The 13095-nt window shown below is 42.5% G+C and overlaps 6 protein-coding genes across 6 annotated transcripts; 4 read left to right on the forward strand and 2 right to left on the reverse strand.

Moving 5' to 3' along the window:
* Positions 1–19: 19 nt before the first annotated feature.
* Positions 20–1386, reverse strand: LOC135346409 (NEDD8-conjugating enzyme Ubc12-like). The gene is made up of 8 exons (XM_064544027.1): positions 1271–1386; positions 1034–1141; positions 867–961; positions 765–803; positions 656–706; positions 491–543; positions 317–411; positions 20–245 (listed from the first exon to the last, which is right to left on the reverse strand). The coding sequence occupies exons 2-8, from the start codon at positions 1128–1130 to the stop codon at positions 136–138; spliced, it is 540 nt and encodes a 179-aa protein (XP_064400097.1). The 5' UTR covers positions 1131–1141; positions 1271–1386; the 3' UTR covers positions 20–135.
* A 7-nt stretch (positions 1387–1393) lies between these two features.
* Positions 1394–3605, forward strand: LOC135346401 (F-box only protein 47-like). The gene is made up of 7 exons (XM_064544018.1): positions 1394–2014; positions 2076–2152; positions 2226–2371; positions 2425–2798; positions 2892–3087; positions 3145–3293; positions 3402–3605. Exons 1-7 carry the CDS (start codon positions 1531–1533, stop codon positions 3500–3502), a joined length of 1527 nt encoding a protein of 508 aa, XP_064400088.1. The 5' UTR covers positions 1394–1530; the 3' UTR covers positions 3503–3605.
* Positions 3606–3655: 50 nt separating this feature from the next.
* Positions 3656–5392, forward strand: LOC135346407 (uncharacterized). The gene is made up of 5 exons (XM_064544025.1): positions 3656–3811; positions 3914–4249; positions 4307–4675; positions 4835–4886; positions 5091–5392. The coding sequence occupies exons 1-5, from the start codon at positions 3785–3787 to the stop codon at positions 5312–5314; spliced, it is 1008 nt and encodes a 335-aa protein (XP_064400095.1). The 5' UTR covers positions 3656–3784; the 3' UTR covers positions 5315–5392.
* LOC135346397 (fatty acid oxidation complex subunit alpha-like) lies at positions 5345–9330 on the reverse strand. The gene is made up of 6 exons (XM_064544010.1): positions 9017–9330; positions 8478–8671; positions 7140–8191; positions 6742–6861; positions 6099–6329; positions 5345–6047 (listed from the first exon to the last, which is right to left on the reverse strand). Exons 1-6 carry the CDS (start codon positions 9328–9330, stop codon positions 5418–5420), a joined length of 2541 nt encoding a protein of 846 aa, XP_064400080.1. The 3' UTR covers positions 5345–5417.
* A 30-nt stretch (positions 9331–9360) lies between these two features.
* On the forward strand, positions 9361–11146 carry LOC135346408 (serine/threonine-protein phosphatase 6 regulatory ankyrin repeat subunit B-like). The gene is made up of 2 exons (XM_064544026.1): positions 9361–9508; positions 10058–11146. Exons 1-2 carry the CDS (start codon positions 9438–9440, stop codon positions 10986–10988), a joined length of 1002 nt encoding a protein of 333 aa, XP_064400096.1. The 5' UTR covers positions 9361–9437; the 3' UTR covers positions 10989–11146.
* Positions 11147–11249: 103 nt separating this feature from the next.
* On the forward strand, positions 11250–12992 carry LOC135346403 (uncharacterized). Its single transcript, XM_064544020.1, has 2 exons — positions 11250–11412; positions 11471–12992. The coding sequence occupies exon 2, from the start codon at positions 11672–11674 to the stop codon at positions 12926–12928; it is 1257 nt and encodes a 418-aa protein (XP_064400090.1). The 5' UTR covers positions 11250–11412; positions 11471–11671; the 3' UTR covers positions 12929–12992.
* The last annotated feature ends 103 nt before the right edge of the window (positions 12993–13095 follow it).

Below are 13095 nucleotides of genomic sequence, written 5' to 3' on the forward strand. Positions count from 1 at the left end.
ATAAAATTATTGCCAATCACAAATTAAATAAAGTCTCTAGAGCTGATTGATAATTAGAATACATACATGAAACATTCATAATAGTATAACACAGAAATCATGTGAATATAACGAGAGTACATGGTGTCTACGAGATCACTTTAAACATCGTTCAAAGTATGTGGAGCCTACGTAGCCGCCTCTCATGGATTTGGCTACATTCTGTTCAAACAAGCGTCTGTTCTGTCGAAGCACCTCGGCTGCGTCTGTACAAAACAACAAAACATAAATTGATACATTGTGTAGAAGAGTATTGGTTGTGTAGTTACATACATACCTTTGTTTAACGGGTCATCAGGGTTGGGTTCCAAGAACAGAAACTGCAGGCCATATATGATGGAGTTGATCGTCAGTACGGGTTTCCAGTCTTCTCTATAAGGGAACAAAAGATAATACTTATGTATATCAGTGGAACAGAATGTACGTTGTATGTATAACTATATACACACACCTTAGGATATTGAGACAGACGTTGCCCTCCAAGTCAATGTTTGGATGGTACACCTATATATAGAACAAATTCACTTAACCTTGTACCTAGTATATGTAATGTACCTAGTACATGTAATAATAAGCCCGATGATTTCAACACGCAATCAATATTGTACATTCTCACCTGGGTCTCACATTTCACTTTAGGAGCATCATGAGGATATCCTGGACCTACCTGTGGGTAGACAGTTAATACATATATAATTATATGAAATATCTACTATACAACTTACTTTAAAACTGAACGCAAACTTTCCATTCCGATAAAATCCCTGAAGATTAGTGAACGTATAAGGAACAGTATTATTGGTTGTACTAGCTAAAGCAGAACGTACCTCGTCAGGACAGATTATGAGCCTAAAGTTTAACAGGTCATCAGGATCTGTAAATTCCAACTGACAAGTCTTGGGTAGATTAAGCTCTGCAATATCTACACATGTAGGAACTCATTGATTGAGGTATGTGAGGTATAGTGTCTACACAGTACACACACAGACAGTACCTTTCTGTACTCTTAAGTATGCCGCACTGGTCTTTTTTGTACTTTGTGGGTTAGTTCCAGCCTTTGCTTGCTGCTTCAGTGAGAACAGTTTGATCATGACCGACTCGACTGGGGTGGTGGTGAGTGCATGACGAGTGCAATAAATGATCAGAATCATCAAGACTATACATTTATGTCCCTCCAAAGTTTATGAGTAGGTTTATGAGAGTATCTACTATTGATTTATGTACAGCATACCTTTCCTCTTTCCTAGACAGGGCAGCAGGGGGCTTCAGCTTTTCTGACCACTGGGGTGTTTGGGCATTCTCTCTAATAAAGTAAACTGCCTCATATTTTAGAAATATTGAATAATTATTTTCCAAACAATGCCCACCAGCCAGAACATTTTTTTACAGCTGCAAGAGATATGGCGCCAAATACCCTCTATTTAAGAAAGGAGAAGCTCCAGTGTGACTCATTTGTCGAGCCCGCAGCCTTTTGGAACCTCTCAAGTAACAATGTCTTCAAGAAAACGGCAAAAGCAACACAATGTTCCTTCTAGAAAGAGAACTAGGCTTGGTGACATCTCAAACTCCTCATATCACAAGTCACAAGCAGATACATGTATCCCCTCTTCTCCAAAATGCTGTATCAACCAACATGTGCCTGAAAATGAACATCAGCTGGAAAGCATGGATACCTCCATGTACTGCTCAGAGAATGTCGATTTCTTACCTATCACGAGGAAGCAACTGGCTCGTATGAAGAAGTTTCAGAGGCTGGATCCCGGTGGCTTGTTCAACTCTCTCCCTCCTGAAGTCCTTCACAAGCTGTTCTCAATGCTGGACCCTGAGAGCATGCTGTCTCTGTGTCTGACCTCCACTGTCCTCATCTCGTACGTCCAGGGCTATGTGTACACCTCCGCTGGACTCTCTCACATTCTACCCCCTCTTGTGACCAATGACATGGATACTGTCTCCAAAAGAAGCTTCAATCTTCTCGGTGAGTTTATTTTCAATTTTGTATACTTTATCATAATTATCAAACTGTTTTCTCACTGCAGGAATGATAATAAAAGCAGTGACTCTAATGGATACCTTCAAGAACAGGCTCAAAGTTGCAGCTTTCTTCATAGACAAGGTAAACAATTATTGTTGAGAAAGTATTGCATGCCCTGTATAATAATTATAGTGACTGTGTTTTATTTCTCCAGCTGCATCCGGTCTATTTGTCGATATACCAGCTCCTCTCCCACAAAACAGCTTACGAGTGCTTTGGAGCAGCTTTGAACGCTTTTGTGTCGGGCTGGGAGGATTGTGCCAAAACTAGAGTCTATGAGCTAGTCAAATCTAAATCGAAGTAAGTGGATTCCATTGAAATGTATCTCTCTTTTAACGTATTATTTTTTCCAGACTCATTGATAGGACCAATACAGTGCTTCAGGCCGTCCCTGGGTCCCTTCCTTGGCAAGAGACAGATGTCCGTGCTCTACACAGAGAGGTGTTCTTATGTCCAGTAAAATCTGATGAAGAGTATGGGCTCTGGCTCTCTCTTATCCTCAAACCGTGGCCGCTTGTATTCCAAGCCAAATTGCTGTATTTGCTCACAGCCCCAGGGGATGACAGTGGAAAGGTGTACTGGATAGAGTCTTGTGGCTGCTCTCATCTCCAACACACGTCTAACGATAATCTGGACTTCTCTGAACTGGCACGAGCAATGAGAGTTCTCTACCAAAACAAGGCTTGGACTGAGGACGACATTGTTACCATTTTCAACGAAATCACATGTAAGTATTATTGCATGTGTACGTATTATTTTGCTCTAATTCAGCACACTCTTTTTTTGTGGTATGTTTTTACATTATTTTTCGCTTTTGTAGCCTCTACTCCGAATGGGTGGTGTCTGGAGAATGTGGCCATGCTGTTGTTCGGCTGTGGTACTTCCATAGTGAAAGGTTTCCTGGGAAGCAAAGCCATCAATGGACACGTCAACGAGCTGGGCACGATCCTATTCTTTATGGCCAACTGCTGTGTCAGTGGAAATGTCTCAAATGATGATATTGACGAGGACATTGTGTAAGTGTATTCCACATGTGTAAGAATGATTTTTAATATTTCTCTATCTCTATACAGGTGGTACATTCACATCCTCTCCTATGTGACCCAGCTCCTACCAACAACAGACAACAAGAACAAATTCATAGCTGACCTTGTTGGGAAGTGGCAAGCTTGTCTATTGACTCAATTTGAAGAATATGATCCCATTTCTGCCTCTGATGAGGGTATGTTTTAATAGCCAGGGACCCTCCACATTGATGCACATGTACTGTGCTCTTGATAGTTTGCACTTGTTATTGTTGTTCATTCTTGTAATGTTTTTGTGTGTGCAGAGCTTGTGGACTTTGTGCAAGAGTTTCATTCCACTGTCTCCTCCCTAACAAGACTCTGCCAAAGCCTCCTACAGATTAAAATACAATCTCTCAACAACTAGTAGCATACTAGTATATTCTCTATGTGATCTGCATCATTCTTTATTATGTATTTGTTTGTGTAGTTGATATTCTCATACATATTGACATGTGAACCATTCATGATGTAATGGACATTGTAGCCATTTGTGGGTAATGATCAACGTCTGTGGTTGAACAAAATGAGATTCACAGGCAGTCTATTAGCCAGCACACCCCCTTACTACTTCACTTTGACTCTAGCTAGCTACAGAGAGAAGTAATTGACTGGACTGCAAGTTTTAACTAACTCTACTGCAGCTAAAATGTATTACTGCTATGCTCTTTTATTGGTAAGCAAGGTATTTGCAGGAAGTGGATGGCTTTGTGCTAGTAGTCTTAGCTAAGTTTTATATAATAAATGCAGCTAAGAGTATTCCTATTCCACACTGCAGGCATTAGTACATCCTGTGCTGTGTGACTACAGGCTGGAGGTGGAGCTGGTGCAGTACACTGGCACTGGACTACTGGGGGATGGGAGTTGTTGTGACCTAGACTTGGGCGATAACAGATGTGGTAATTCGGATACCTGTGATTTAGACTTCTTATTCAGGATCCAAAACATTGGAAATCAACAAGTGAATTTAAACGCACAAACTAAAGGTGCTGGGCGCTACATAGATATAAACAGTATCAACTTTGTCAACTGTGAAGAGTTACCCACAACCACGTCAGTAGCTGCCAGCAACCCCCTGACCTTTGACATACCCTCCAGCAGTTGGTCGAACACTGTAAGTCAAATACTCTATTGCATTGTATGTTGTATTTTTGTGCATGTGCTATTATAGGAACAACTCAGAGTGACGGTTAGTGCTCGAGATTATGACCCACCTGTTGGAGCTGGAAGTCCATCCTTTGGAGAAATAGGATCACCTTTCATTGACTTTGATCGACCATCCGCTCCCAATGAGCTGTTTAGTGACATGATGTCTCGTATACATGGGGGAGCCACAATCAGTTATAGATATCGAATCATTTGCACTGATGGTTCGTGCGGAAATGATTGTTCTCAAACTGTGAACTGTCCTCAATGGCCATCGGCATGTGGTGATGGTATCAGTACATTTACCACACAGGCTCCCAACACAGACCCGAGTAGTCCCACAGACCCTTGTTCACAGTCTCCCTCCCCTTGTCTTAATGGTGGATTGTGTATGGTTAGTTTCTTCCAACAAACGTTTTGTTATTGTTTTTAAGAATGTATAGCTTGATTTGTTGAATATTCCCTTAACTAGTACAGTTGCCACCTGGTCCCAGGAGGAAATGCTATGTTTTCTCTTGACATGAGTAATGACTATCATTATACAACACTGCAGGGACTTTCAAGCGTGGTGTATCAGTGTGACTGCACCAGTACTGGATTTGAAGGTATGCTTACACACACTTGGTATGAACAAGGGCGTATAAAAGAAGAGAGGGCATGCAACTCACTATATATCTAGTAGCTAGCAGAATTCAAACGTGGGCGGATGAATGTGCATGATGAAATATAGAAATGTTGAACTCTGCTCTTTTGCTGTTGCATGCCCTCTACACTTGGTATTAAGTTTTAGCTGCTACTTTTTTCTATAGGTATAAACTGTGAGACCAGGAGCACATTACAGACAGATGCCCCTCTCACGACCACAATGATGCAGACCACTGATAGCACCACTACAACTACTACTAGTATGACATCCATCGCCAATGACAACCAGGGATCACCAGACCCAGTTGGATGTGATGCCTCAAGAAGGATGGCCAGCTACTGGCTCATTGTGTGTGCAGTAGCATTGCTCATCGAGACCCTTATGTAAACTGTAATTTTGATAATAATGAGGAATTGATTATTTTTATAACAAACACTTTTTTAAATCAACTTTCATTGCACACAATTTGTTTGTACAACTCTTACAAAAATTACAACAAGTAATAAAGAAACACACAAAATGCTGACCAAATCAATAATGAAATTAGTCCAGTTGCTAGTATAGTTGGTAGAGGGTACATGAATACGTCTCTCCTCGCCACCATTCCCGTCCGTCCAACCGCCTTCAGCTCAGAGCTTGTCAGCAACAACGTCTCCTCCTTCATTCTTTCATATTCAGTCAGTTCCGATTCGGATGATTTAGACTTCACGAACAATGTATCGAATGCTTCTCCTTCAAGTAGTTCCTCGAAGCTTTCTTTCGTTTCTGAAGGCAAGAATTTACTCAGTTTAGTCCACCTCTTCTTGGCATCTGATTGGCCACACCTTGCCAACCTATTTAGAGGACCTCCTTCGGACGGGGGGTAGCTGACTAAACTGGACACAGCCAAAACATCAATGGCTGCCTCTGAGATATCAGGGGTTGATTGTCTCACTTGTAGGGCTACTAGTCCGAGAAACAAATTGAAAAGCTCAACTAATTCGGTTCGAGATGGGAACGGGCTTGATCGGTATCGGATACTTGGCAGTTTTCTTGTCGAAATGTAGCTCTTTAGCTGATCAAAATGTGGCACCGTGGAGTGATTGCCGTTGACCATGAGCTGCACATAGTCTGCATCCAGCTGTACACAATAAGGCTCATTAACGCATGAATGCTCTGAGTGTTGTCATACCTTAGCCATTGTTTCAAAGGGTCCCTTAGAGTACCCTCCGTGGTCGCAGAGGATAGAGTCCAACTTCTTCTCGCTGAGTCGACATCTTGCTGCCATGGTGACGGCGAGAGCCCAGTGAGAGAGTGTGAGGAGGTATGAGGCTTGTGAGTGTGGAGTGGGTGGTGTGAGGGTGGGAAGTTTGCCCGCAGCTACTATCAGAGAGGCCACATGGCGTACATGAGTCGCTGAAACCTACACACAAGTAACACATACAATGATGTTAGCTCTATACAGCATACATACGCTAACTTTAAAGGCCATAACTTCTGTTGCTAATATCTGAATTTTTGTTGCATTTTGTTAGTTATTTGATAGTGCTACAATAATTATAGCTATAGTGTGTGATTTATTTCGGGCCCAAATCGGGTTTGGTGGGACGAACAGCATTTGATCAAATCATAGCTAGATTGAATGCTCTAGTCAATGCTGGGTGTTTGACTGAGAGGCAAGCACTACTTTCGCTGCATACAGTGAGTGAAGCATCTAATTTCACTGCATTGGAGTCACACCATTATAATTATGTACAAGGTCAATACTAGCAGTTTAATATAGAATTTCAAGGGGAGGAAAAAGGTTTTTAAGACTGGGAACTGCCTAAACTTACCTCCTTTGAAGCTGGTGTGATCTCCACACAGAGAGTGTTCTTACGCAGTGGGTCCCCTAAATTGACCAGCACAGCTCTGTCATCACTCACTAACCCAGGAGCAGCATTCATACACACAACCTGCAGGGAGAGGAGACGCATTGATTTCATATGTATAACATAGCCACGGTATAAGCCTCATTTACCATAATAACAGTGTTTATTATAACAAAATAATTGTACACGTACACTGTCAGTGATGTACCCAGAAGTGATGGTTATTTTTCAGTCCTCAATCAACACACATATTTGCCTCTTTTATGTAAACTAGGCCTAAAAGCAGTGGTTACTTTTACCTAGAGGTGATTAGAGTATCAACCACCACCAACCTACTACTATAACAGTATAGAGAAACTTACCTCGCTGACTTGTTTCCTGAGGTGTGTCAGTACCCCCTCTCCTCTGCCGTTCCCCATGCTACAGTCCACCACACTCATAGGGCCTTCAGCATCAAACTCCATTGTGCTCACATCTGTACTGTGATTGAAAGAGAGATGGGACAGCTTCTCCTCAACAGCTTCTGCAGGCAGGTGACCTCTCTTCAGGGAGTACTCAAAATGCTTTCTGACAAGCTCCTCCATTTTAAGCTTAGTGAGGGATTCACTAACATCGACAACTCGTACTTCGAACCCGGCAAACAACAGTCCTTGCACAAACGTGGAGGAGTAACGCAGACCTTGATTGGATATCAGAACCATCACATCTTTCTTAACTTTGAGAGGAATTTCGTCCCCTTTGAGCTCAAAACGAACGGCCAACCTTTTAAGTTTTCGTGTGAGTAGGAACAAACCCATGAGGCTCTTGGATTCCGCTGAGGTAGCAAGCACGGCAAAGCCGAGGGAATTTAATGTGATTGCTTCTTTCCAGCTGGTAGCACTCGCACACTTGAAGGCAGTGAGCAGGCAAATATAGGGGGCAGGGTATTGTGATCCCGTGCTCCACCAGAGCTGAGCCAGAGAGAATAAGTACAACCCCGTGTTTAATAACTCGACAGACGCTCGATCAATTCTGCTAAGGGTTGTAAACTTGACAGAAGCTTTGTACTCGTATTCTCTCCACAGCTCACCATACTTTGCGATCAGTTCTTTCTCCACATCTCTCGTCTTAACCTCCTCGTAAACGTTGATGGCATCAAGAGCAACAAGATCTGTACGAGTACTACCCACCAAAAACTCCCTCTTCCCGATTGCTTTCCGTTCGATCAATGAAAGCAAACCGACCAACCATTTGTAATCGTACGAGGATTTCAGGTCTCCCGTTGAGTTAACCAAGGTGTGTGTGTCAGGCAGTATCAGATCTACCAAGCCAATGCAGTGAGCTTTGTATGCTTTGATCGGGTTGCCAGTGAGCAGGATCTCTAGAGCTCTCTTCATTCCTATCAGCCGAGGGAGACGGACACACCCGCCAGCACCTGCAGAGAACAACACAAGATGGTAAAGTGAAAATTATGATGGTAAAAATTAGTCCGCTCCAGACCATGAGTATAAGTATACCAACTAACAGCTGGTACATGCATGTATAGCTGGGAATAGAGATACTTTGTAAATGTCATTCAACAACAAGTTACTATACAAAACACACAGTCATACACACAACAACAGTCTAGGTACTAAATGCATGCTGTAGTTTGGACACTCTAGACTCAAGTAATGCGTATCAAAGATTTGTACAAAAATGATTCCACATATTGTACAAACCTGGCAATACTCCAATCTTGACCTCTGGCAGTCCAATTTGAGTGCAAGCTTCGTCAGCGATGCGATAGTCACAGGCCAGACTCAGTTCAAGACCTCCTCCCAGTGTGGTGCCGTTCAGTATGGCTACAGTAGGCACAGACAGTGACTCCAGGGCACACAGCACTTGAGAGAACTTCAGCGAGTCTTCAAAAGCTCTGGGGGGGAGGGGTCATAAGTAATAGAACATTGATCACAACATCTATCAATTATCATCATAAGGGGCCACGTAATGAAGCTATCACCAGTGGACCTGGTTATAGCCGAGGCCAGCCTGCATCAGACTAACTATCACATGTACACACTATTCTCTACACTGTTCTTTGTTTTATTATGATTAACTATCATCACTTGCTTCCACCATAAAGGTGTTGTTAAAAACAAAAAACAAACTATCATCATACCATACTCTCTAAGGCTCGTACAACGTCAAACAGCATTCCGTAGCTACATGTACCTACAGCTACAAGTACACACTGCCGCGCTATACCATGTGTATGTACCTTTGAGACCCACTATCTCCAGTGAATCGAAGTTCTGTTAGAATGTCTGCTCCGGCCATAAAGCTCCCACTCTTTGCACTGCATATTACCACCAAGTGGATGTCTTGATCAAGAGCTTGCTTCTTCGCGTGGTCTACAGCGCACGCCAATTGTAGTGCAAACCCCAGATCAATGATATTCTGGTCATGTCCCAATCGATCCAAGCAAATCACAAACACATTGACAGTTCCATAGCTCTCCACAGCTTGGATCACCTCACAGTGCACAGCAGGGACCAGCTTCTCCAGTTCCAGTTCTCTATCTGAAGCAGCCATCTTATGCTCTGGTTGGGAGTGACCACACCTCCAATGTTGTGAAACATTAGCCTTATGATCTCTTTTATAGGAGGAGTGTTCAACGTACACAAATATACGGCAGTTGCATGTCATCTGCAGCGCTAGCGCAGGAGCTAGCTATGGAAAGCGATGAAGAAAGAGATTCACCATTATCACGGTGAGTCATTATTAAGTACCAAGTAGATCAGTACAGTCTGCATGTCTTACAAGCTAGTTGTGGTAAGTTGTTAATGTTGTGTCTAATGTCATGTAACGTGGTTGTATAATTGCTGTAATTTCTTGTTGTGGTATCAAGCTCATATATAGAGCTGCTTTTAAAATTTGATTGTTTGTTAGGTGGTCTGTAGCTCAAGTGGTTGAACAGCTCTGGTTGATTTTAGATTGACTTTTGGGAACGCTGTGTACAAGTGTGTGTGCGTGCACCGTTAATTGCTGTATCTAATTTCAGATCACAGACATCATATAGGTGTAAACAGTTTGACTACATGTAGAGAATAGTGTGTGTACATATCAGCAGCTTGTGGGAGTAATGAGTGTATAGACGAGTGCATATTTGTATTTAGAGGGATATTTATTTACACATATCCAGCTTTAATATAGTTATGTAGTTTCCTTTGTGAAACTAATCATCGTTCATATTTCAATGCTCAAAGCATAATATAACATGTTAGCCAAATTGTTAATTCTCCCACACGCAAACAAACAGGTCTGACTCTATTGATCCTAAAGCCGAGTTGGCCTCAGTCTGTCGAGACGGCAACTATCAACGTGCCCACGAGCTATTAGCCCTAGGGGTCGACCCCCGGCTATCAAGAGTGGGATTCTTTAACTGGTCCCCTCTCCACTTTGCCTGTCACCAGGGAGAAATGAGTTTTGTAAAGTTACTCACGGAATCGTACGAGTGTCAACCAGAAGCGGAGGACAAGGAGGGACGAGTTGCTCTACACCTAGCTGCTCAAAATGGCCACGTGAAGGTGGCGAGGTACCTCGTCAAGAACCGTGGATGTATAGTTGACTATGGGGATATTGGTGACCTGACTCCTTTACATCATGCCTGCGGGTGGCTGAGTGAGTGTTCTGAGGATAAAGCTCTCGAGATGATCAAGTTTCTGGTAAACAAATGCCACAGTGATCCTAACTTGAGAGACAAAGAAGGGAAGAATGGTCTTCTGCACGCCTGTGAGAAAGGATTCCTAACTATTGTTCGCTTCTTTGTTGATGAATGCCAATGCGATCTATCAAGTATTGATTACCATGGAAATACGTCACTTCATTTTGCTGTTGCCTTTAGCGATAATCTTGAATTGGTTCGCTACATTCACAGCCAAACAAACATAGACATATCTTCAGCCAATGACAGAGGCAACACTATTCTGCACAGTGCTTATGCCAGCAACTGTTCCCACAAAGATGACATAATCGAGTTTCTGTACGGAGAGCTCAAACTGGACCCCTACTCCACAAACAAGCAAGGCAAGACACCGTTCGAGATGTCTCTGATGACAGAGCCAGAGAAGTTGTTTGAACTAACCAGTATACAGCACGGCTCCCAAGAACACGTCAGACATGACCTACCACCTTTGCAAGACACTGAAAATGCTCCCAACAACTCAACCAAATCATGTACTATTATGTAATCCTCAATACTATGTGTAACTGTTTGTGTCTCTCAAGCCATTTTTTCCAGCATTAGATACAGTTTTATTCTCTTTAGTCGGAGGTGTATACCCAGACCCCCGTAATTATTGTGTGTGTTGTATGTCACTTTTACTGCAATGACAACAGTACAACTGAACCTTCAATCTAAAAATAGTACTGTTACATAAAATTCCATAAATACATTGCATCAGAGATATTACCCACGCATATATAATGATGACTAATAGTTCTGATTTGACGCATACTATAGTGGAATTGAAAGTTTATTCAAGCGCATCATTAAAACATTTTAGCGCAGCAGAAAGAGAGAAGAGAAGGCAGTTCCATAAAGTTCATAACAGTATAATTGTAGCAAAAGGTTTCAATAAAGAACAACAGGTCTTGAAGAAAAGATCCAAAAGAGTGAGTAAAAGATAAATCTTGTACGTTGAGAAATGAATGCTAAACTCTACTTGTGCAGGCTTTCATCTGAACCAGTGTCAATGGCCACTTGTGATTTCAAGCATTTTCTAGAGTATCAACCACAAAGAGAAAAGCATTACTATCAAAACTGTTACGCACAAGTTGTCGTCCTCATCAGTGCCATTTTTATTGCCGTTTGTGCTCCAGTCGACAATACCCCAAGTGTCCCCACCCCTCACACCTCCACACACGAGGTCAAATGGTTGCATTGGTGGACCACCGATCACTACCCCCACGCACTCGCCCCCCTGCCTGTGTCGTACACCCTGCAGCAGCAATGACCTACACATACTCGTACTCACTAGCAACCTCACAACAGTGGGGGGGCCCCCCTCTAAGATCCACAGAGCCCAAGGCAAAGTCTCGATGGCGTGTGCTACCCTCGAGCAGTGTGATGTCTAGTCCGATCATCAAGTCGTTTCAGAATCGATTACTTTTTGCTGCACCTACGTTTACGTTTGGAGTGGGATTTTTTCTTACGACGTCATCTTTCCAAAAGGATATGAAGTGGATTTCCTACACAGCACCTGTCAAAAGCATGCATTCCTCTCAAAGAAACCTGAACAAAGAGACAGTTAGTGCCGTGACCTCCAACAGCAAACAGTGTACTGTAAACTGTCCACCACATCAAAGGAATGAGAACATTGCTACCGGTTTCTTGGAATGCGACTCTACAAGTGCAATGAATCTAATTACCCATACTGAGGTCACGCACACTCTAGAAGCGACGGACAATGGATGTTTGGAGAAGCATTGTGATGAAAAGAACTCTGAGCTTTCAGAATCTGTACAGGGAGATTGCTATAGTGATTATGATGAGCAAGATAGCCATAGTGAGTACGAATCAGAAGATGATTGTATCGAATTCTCTGATGAATCTCTAACACTGACGGAGACGTCGCCATCTTTGAAACCAGACTGTGTCAAGCTGTTGACTCTTGTCAGCTCAGAGAGTGGATATTTCGAGTGTGTGACAGGCTGCAGCCAATTGGATGATATTCCAAGTTCTGATGGTGGCTGGTCAGATAGCGATTCTGATGGAGATATTGAGTTTTGCTCCGAAGCTTGGGATTCTTTTGAGACACAAGCACTGTCCCCGATGATGATATGCAGAGTGAAGGCTACCAAGTCACCCAAGACACCTACAAATGAAGATCAAGATAACGATAATCATCTGATAACTCATGAGTGCCCAAATAAGGTCATCAAAGATCAAAGACAAACTGATTGCACAACTTCGAAGAAGCGAGTTAGTTTCAAGCCAGACAAAGAGTTGGTTGAGGTCCACACCATTATTGCCTGGGAGTATGCGTACAGAGCAGCTCGTAGGGGACCATGGGAACAGTATGCTAGAGATAGGTGTCGTTTTAGGCGTCGTATTGACTCTGTTTTCTCAGTTTTAGAGCCATGCTTATCAGCAAAGATTAGAAAAATATCTGTCAGTTGTGCTTTGTGATTCTTTTTATATGTACATAATTATTTCCGTGTTGCATGCTTTTCAATAATTGTATTCATGTGTAGCCATTATATAAATATGTTATCCCATAAATCTACAGCCTCCCTTTCTGCATGATTAATTAATCACATTCCACAGTAGTCACAAGGGTAATGATTACACAACAT

This window comes from Halichondria panicea, chromosome 13, assembly GCF_963675165.1.
Source record: "Halichondria panicea chromosome 13, odHalPani1.1, whole genome shotgun sequence".
Taxonomy (NCBI): domain Eukaryota; kingdom Metazoa; phylum Porifera; class Demospongiae; order Suberitida; family Halichondriidae; genus Halichondria; species Halichondria panicea.

What these genes read in the sequence shown, in the direction of transcription:
- LOC135346409 (XM_064544027.1), bottom strand. Translation starts at nt 1,130, where the DNA reads ATGATCAAACTGTTCTCACTGAAGCAGCAAGCAAAGGCTGGAACTAAC. An exon ending in ATACTTAAGAGTACAGAAAG is followed by an intron (nt 962 to 1,033) that starts GTACTGTCTGTG and finishes CTACATGTGTAG; the next exon opens with ATATTGCAGAGCTTAATCTA. An exon ending in TGATGACCCGTTAAACAAAG is followed by an intron (nt 246 to 316) that starts GTATGTATGTAA and finishes TGTTTTGTACAG; the next exon opens with ACGCAGCCGAGGTGCTTCGA.
- LOC135346401 (XM_064544018.1), top strand. Translation starts at nt 1,531, where the DNA reads ATGTCTTCAAGAAAACGGCAAAAGCAACACAATGTTCCTTCTAGAAAG. An exon ending in AAGAAGCTTCAATCTTCTCG is followed by an intron (nt 2,015 to 2,075) that starts GTGAGTTTATTT and finishes TTCTCACTGCAG; the next exon opens with GAATGATAATAAAAGCAGTG. An exon ending in GATATTGACGAGGACATTGT is followed by an intron (nt 3,088 to 3,144) that starts GTAAGTGTATTC and finishes ATCTCTATACAG; the next exon opens with GTGGTACATTCACATCCTCT.
- LOC135346407 (XM_064544025.1), top strand. Translation starts at nt 3,785, where the DNA reads ATGTATTACTGCTATGCTCTTTTATTG. An exon ending in ACTGCTATGCTCTTTTATTG is followed by an intron (nt 3,812 to 3,913) that starts GTAAGCAAGGTA and finishes TCCACACTGCAG; the next exon opens with GCATTAGTACATCCTGTGCT. An exon ending in CCAGCAGTTGGTCGAACACT is followed by an intron (nt 4,250 to 4,306) that starts GTAAGTCAAATA and finishes GTGCTATTATAG; the next exon opens with GAACAACTCAGAGTGACGGT.
- LOC135346397 (XM_064544010.1), bottom strand. Translation starts at nt 9,330, where the DNA reads ATGGCTGCTTCAGATAGAGAACTGGAACTGGAGAAGCTGGTCCCTGCT. An exon ending in GGAGATAGTGGGTCTCAAAG is followed by an intron (nt 8,672 to 9,016) that starts GTACATACACAT and finishes CCTCCCCCCCAG; the next exon opens with AGCTTTTGAAGACTCGCTGA. An exon ending in TCAGGAAACAAGTCAGCGAG is followed by an intron (nt 6,862 to 7,139) that starts GTAAGTTTCTCT and finishes CTCTCCCTGCAG; the next exon opens with GTTGTGTGTATGAATGCTGC.
- LOC135346408 (XM_064544026.1), top strand. Translation starts at nt 9,438, where the DNA reads ATGTCATCTGCAGCGCTAGCGCAGGAGCTAGCTATGGAAAGCGATGAA. An exon ending in AGAGATTCACCATTATCACG is followed by an intron (nt 9,509 to 10,057) that starts GTGAGTCATTAT and finishes GCAAACAAACAG; the next exon opens with GTCTGACTCTATTGATCCTA.
- LOC135346403 (XM_064544020.1), top strand. Translation starts at nt 11,672, where the DNA reads ATGGTTGCATTGGTGGACCACCGATCACTACCCCCACGCACTCGCCCC.